The 6,131-nt window shown below is 40.7% G+C and overlaps 1 protein-coding gene across 1 annotated transcript in view; it reads right to left on the reverse strand.

The window, feature by feature from the left end:
• TFRC (transferrin receptor) overlaps nt 1–6,131 on the reverse strand; it is a 30,344-nt gene that overhangs the window by 21,105 nt on the left and 3,108 nt on the right. Inside the window, exons 4-7 of the mRNA XM_023514831.1 lie at nt 4,252–4,365; nt 3,166–3,264; nt 2,650–2,789; nt 1,068–1,075 (exon numbers count right to left, since the gene is read on the reverse strand). Of these exons, the coding sequence (XP_023370599.1) occupies nt 1,068–1,075; nt 2,650–2,789; nt 3,166–3,264; nt 4,252–4,365 (361 nt within the window). The remainder of the gene's footprint in view (nt 1–1,067; nt 1,076–2,649; nt 2,790–3,165; nt 3,265–4,251; nt 4,366–6,131) is intronic.

Raw genomic sequence — 6,131 nt, forward strand, 5'->3', positions numbered from 1 at the left:
AAAAAAAAAAAAAAGGACATATAAAAACACATGAAAATTACTTCTTAGTGGTCAACTATCTCAGTTTATAGGATAGTCATTTGAAAACCATGGCTTACTTCCTAGTTTAAAGAATAGGAAGAGTCAGGCAGTGCCTATGTCTCAGTGAGTAGGGCACCAGCTCCATATACTGAGGTTTGTGGGCTCAAACCAAGCCCCGGCCAAACTGTAACAAAAAAATAGCTGGGTGTTGTGGCGGGCACCTGTAGTCCCAGCTCCTTGGGAGGCTGAGGCAAGAGAATGACCTAAGCCCAGGAGTTGGAGGCTGTTGTGAGCTGACATCACAGCATTGTACCGAGGGCAATAGAGACTCCTGTCTTTAAAAAAAAAAAAAAAAAGGAATAGAAAGAGTCATACTATGTCAGTGACTTGGTGACTCACATCTGTAATCCCAGCACTCTGGGAGGCCAAGGCAGGTGGATTCTGTGTCCTCACGGGTTTGAGACCAGCCTGAGCTAGAGTGAGACCCCTGTCTCTGATAGCCAGGTATGTGGCAGGCATCTGATATCCCAGCTACTAGGGAGGCTGAAGCAAGAGGATTGCTTAAGCCTGAGTTTGAGGTTGTTGTGAGCTATGATGCCACAGCACTCTACCAAGTGTGACAATGTGAGGCTCTGTCTCAAAAACATAAATAAACAAAAAATATTTCTCTACCTAGCCTTGGCTGATGAATGCCTTCTCACCAGGTATGTAGCTATAGTTAACATTTGAAATATACACCAAGATGGACTCAGATTTAATATATAACATCTTATATATTAAGTTCATTAATACATTTTCCCATCCCTCTAACCCAAGGTATGTATATGAACAAAAACTTCTGTTAGACATCTTCCCCTGTCTAATTCTTCATGTCATGTATTATCCAGTGACTGCTCCAAAGGGGATTACTTGTATAAATATAGGTCAAATTATTACCCCCTACTATACAAGGTTAAGATAGGGGGCTGGATTGACAGGTTGGAAAGACATGTGAGTGATGGGGATAATTACCTGCTTCTAAGTTTGGTAAGAATTAAGAATCTTACCAATGCCTCTGAGAATTATTAATAGTCACACAGTATGTTATAAAACCTTTATATGTAGATGTTCTTCAACCACTGAGATGAAGAAACAGGATCAGAGTGGTTAATGTACCTTTCTAGGTCACATAGCAAAGGTCTGCACTGAGTCTGAAATTAAATCTCCATCCTACAACAATACATAGTGAGCAATTATGTCCACACCAACATAATGATACGTATTCTACTTTTTTTTTTTTTGAGACAAAGTCTTACTATGTCACCCTCGGTAGAGTGCAGTGGCATTACAGCTCATAGCAACCTCCAACTCTTGGGCTTGAGTTATTCTCTTAACTCAGTCTCCCAAGTAGCTGGGACTACAGGTGCCCACCTCAATGCTCGCCTATTTTTTGTTGCAGTTGTCATTGTTGTTTAGCTGGCCCGGTCTGGGTTTGAACCCACCAGCCTTCATGGTTGCTACCGCAACCCCTGTGCTACGAGTGCTGAGTCAATAATATGTATTCTAATCAAACTGCACTCTACTTTCTCTTTTCCCTCCCCAGAGTGCTAGGATTACAGGTATGAGCCACTGTGCCCAGTTTTAAAGTCTGATCCTAATACACGATGGAGGATAGCCAGAATAACTTATAGCTATATAAAGCACCTGAAGCCATCATAAGCGAGGATATTCACTATCTTCTGAGACAGAGTCTCCACTGTGTTGTGCTGGGTAGAGTACTGTGGCATCATCATAGGTGCAGTAACCTCAAATTCTGAGACGTGAGCAATCCTCTTGCCTCAACCTCCTGGGTAACTGGGACTATAGGCCTGTGACACCTAACCAGGCTAGTTTTTTTATTTTTAGTAGAGACAGGGTCTCACTTTGCTCTGTCTGGTCTTGAACTCCTGAGTTCAAGCAATCCACCACCATCAGCCTCCCAGAGTGCTAAGATTACAGGCATAAGTATTCACACCCTGCCTGGTTTTCACTTTTTAGGCAATGTCAACTGGAATTATTCCATGTTCCTAAAAGAAAATGCAGAACAGGCTGCTCAGTAAGTAGGGCGCTGGTCCCATATACCGAGAGTGGTGAACCCGGCCTCAGCCAAACTGCAGCAAAAAAATAGCCAGGCATTGCAGCAGGCGCCGGTAGTCCCAGCTACTTGGGAGGCTAAGGCAAGAGAATCACCTAAGTCCAAGAGCTAGAGGTTGCTGTGAGCTGTGATGCCATAGCACTCTACTGAGAGTGACAAAGTCAGACTCTGTGTCATGAGATTTTCAACATGAATTCTAACAAATTTTCTACAATAACTGAATGGGTTGCCATAGGCAACAAATGCTTCATCACAGGAAGTACTCAAGTAAAAACTATGCCAGAAATATTCCACAAGGGATTTACTGGGTGAATTATATGAACATTTCTGAGCTTACAAACCAAATGCCCATCACTAAGACCACTTTATTGAGAAAAATTTTCCATTGTTATCTATACCAAAAGCTTCAAATTCCCAATGTGCCAATTGTTTTAACATTTTATCAAATCAACATTATCATCCTCCCTTAACCATAAAATCTCATCCTGAAAAACAGCTTTCAAGTAAGAACTTACTTAAACAGCTTCTCTGCACATGCTCTGGTAATGGTTTGCACAGGTATATTAGGTAATCCTGATGACTGAGATGGTGGAAACTGAGTGTGATTGAATGATGGGAATCCAGGGGTGTAAGGGTCACCTGTTCCCAGATGAGCCTGGTAAAACAAAAGAGAAATTAGGTCTATCAGGAACTTACTGAAAAAGCTCCCTATGATTCAGATTTGGTATAAGGATACAAGCCCCCAAGTTCTGTTTACTGGATTCTGAGTCTCAAAGTCTGAGTGGCTTTCTCAGTATGTGACTCTTGTTTTTATGGCATATGTCAAATGCTCTATTCAAGGAATCATTGATATAAAGTACTTGTGTCAATAATAATAGGGATTCAAAGTTAAAGTAATCCATTTTCTTGCTTACTACTAACTCTCCCAATAAACGTATTTAATGAAGGCATGATTCTATTTTTACTAACAGATGAATCTAGCAACAATTTAGAGAACTCAAAAACTCATTTACTCAAGAAATGAAACTCACATGTCCAAAGAACGGCAGCTCAGCATTAACAATGGGAAATTTAGTCTGGTCCATGTATATCAGAACACCAATTGCATTTAACCTTTCAGCATTTGCAACCTATAGAAAAACAAAGCTCATCAAATGAAGATTTGATCACACAAAATGACAAAAATACACTTTATACTAAAGTACAAATGGTTACAGAGGACTAGACCTCATTTCAAACAGGTCAAATTTTAGAAAACTATTTTCCTTAAAACTAACTTCTTTAGGCTCGGTGCGTATAGTGCAAGTGGCTAAGGCACCGGCCACATACACCACACCTGGTAGATTCAAATCCAGCCCAGGCCTGCCAAAAACAACAATGACAATTACAACCAAAAAATATCCAGGCACCTGTAGTCCCAGCTGCTTGGGAGGCTGAGGCAAGAGAATCACTTAAGCCCAGGAGTTAGAGGTTGCTGTGAGCTATTGACAGCAGAGCACTCTACCCAGGGCAACAGCTTGAGGCTGTCTCAAAAAACCCCCCAAATAACAAATAAACAAAAAACACCTCTTTAATTAAGGACAATCAAGATAAGAAAAATGAAAACCCATCCAAGCAACTACTGTCTTTTTTAGAGACAGTCTTACTCTGTTGCCCAGGCTTACAGAAACTTCTTAACTCCTGGTTCAATCTACCCTGCCTTGGTCTCCTGGGTAGATGGGACCTACAGGCGCCTGCCACAATGTCCAGCTACAATCAATCTTTTTGATATATTCCTGTCTGGTCCCTTGTGTAGGTTTGATATAATTTCCCTTTTTATAAACACACTTATAAGTGAATTCCCCCTATACATAAAATTGGATTGCACAGACACAATTTAAACTACTTTCACGTAAGCATCTCTTTTTACTGCATTTTCACTGAAAGAAAACGGCTACCAAGTAGCCACTTGGATGTGTCATAGTTTTGATGTTAACCTGTTGAGCAGTTCAATAAATTATGTTGTCAGGCATGAGAGCTTAAGACTGAGTTTTCAAAATGTATTCTAGGCAAATTAACAATTACCATTTAACTGAGTAATTTCACCAATGTAGTGTTATTTAACAGCCCATACTCACCTTTTCTGCAAATGTAATTTCCCCTGCTCTCACAATCACTAATGATCCATTCACAGGAGTCTTTAAATCCTCAAAGTCTTTTTTAGTGCCAAAATTGGCATGGATCAGTTTACCCTAGAACAAAGACATCAGATTTAATGAACAATATGGTTACCAGAACAGCACTACAATATAGGACAAAAGGTATTTACAGATCAAGTCTGAAAAATACCTAAGAGAGGGGGAAAAAAAGGGGAACCAAGGTCTAAAAATGATGAGAATTCTGAAGTCGAAAAACTTTAGAACTTTAGGTTGGAGTGAATTCAAGATTTTGGGCCCCCTATATTCATGTGTCTCATTATCCCATGCTGCCTTTTATCTCAGGCAGCAGTTCTCAACCTATGGCTTGAGACCCTTTTGTAACAATGAAAGTACACTGCGGCATTAGGAAAGTTGAGAACCATTAATCTAAGGGGTATTTTACATTTCTTTGGTTATTTACGGGAAAGCAAAACAGTAAGATATTTTAAACACAGAGGCATACATAGGCTAGTCATGGTAGGAACAATTACATGATGTTTCCACATCAAACCTCAGACAACTGAGGACATATATAGGAAGAGTGTTTTTTTTTTTTTTTTTTTTTTTTAGAGACAGTTTCACTTTGTTGCCCTCACATGACAGCGAGAGTGCCGCGGTGTCACAGCTCATAGCAACCTCCAACTCCTGGGCTTTAGTGATTCTCTTGCCTCAGCCTCCCAAGTAGCTGGGATTACAGGTGCCCACCACAAACGCCCAGCTATGTTTTTGTTGCAGTTTGGCTGGGGCTGGGTTCAAACCTGCCACTCTCGGTACTGGGGGCTGCGTCCTACTCACTGAGCCACAGGCGGCGCCCTAGGAATAGGTTTTAATTGAACAGTATGATTAAAAAAAAAAAGGTCTACAAAGTCTACAAATGGCTAAATACCATCTCTTACAATGAAATGATCTGTATAAAACATCATTTAGATGTTTAGATGTCAGAAGGTTCCTATATTCCACACTAGAGTTCAGGTGAACAGCTATAAAATGGACGTTAACAACGAACTACTTGGAATATAGAAAACTTATAGGTTTAGTATAACCCCTCAAGGTTCTTTAAAAGAATAATCTACCCATGGGCGGCACGTGCCTGTGGCTCAGTGGAGTAGGATGCTGGCCCCATATACCAAGGGTGGCAGGTTTGAACCCAGCCCTGGCCAAACTGCAACAAAAAAATAGCCAGGCATTGCAGTGAGCAGCTGTAGTCCCAGCTACTCAGAGGCTGAGGCAAAAGAATCGCCTAAGCCGGAGAGCTGGAGGTTGCTGTGAGCTGTGACACCACAGCCCTCTACCAAGGGTGACAAAGTAAGACGATCTCTTAAAAAAAAAAAAAAAGAATAATCTACCCATCTTCAACTTCTGGCTTATAGGTAGCCAGGGAAAGCGATATAGCACAAGTGCTCAGAAAGGCTGAAAATAATCATAAAACTTCATTTGGTTTGGAAGGTGCCAGTAGATATACCTGCTATATAAAAATATGTAGTTTTAAACCTGAAATTCCAGCCATTATAGAGATTTAGATCTATTTTCACATAGGAGAAAATATGATAAATGCATTCATTTAGCAAATACTATCATATGTCAGGCATTCTCCAAGGCTATCACATATGACAGAAAGAAAAACAGGTGGCTCTTTAGGAAGCTTACATTCTAGTGGAAACAAAGGAATAGATAATACTATGAAGAAGATAAAGGAGTATGAGGGAAAAGTGATTACAGGGATGATTTTTTTTGAGACAGAGCCTCAAGCTGTCACCCTGGGTAGAGTGCCGTGGCATCACAGCTCATAGCAACCTCCAACTCCTGGGCTCAAGCGAGTC

The sequence above is a fragment of the Otolemur garnettii genome, unplaced genomic scaffold (assembly GCF_000181295.1).
Source record: "Otolemur garnettii isolate 467f Iridium unplaced genomic scaffold, OtoGar3 scaffold00060, whole genome shotgun sequence".
Taxonomy (NCBI): Eukaryota; Metazoa; Chordata; class Mammalia; order Primates; family Galagidae; genus Otolemur; species Otolemur garnettii.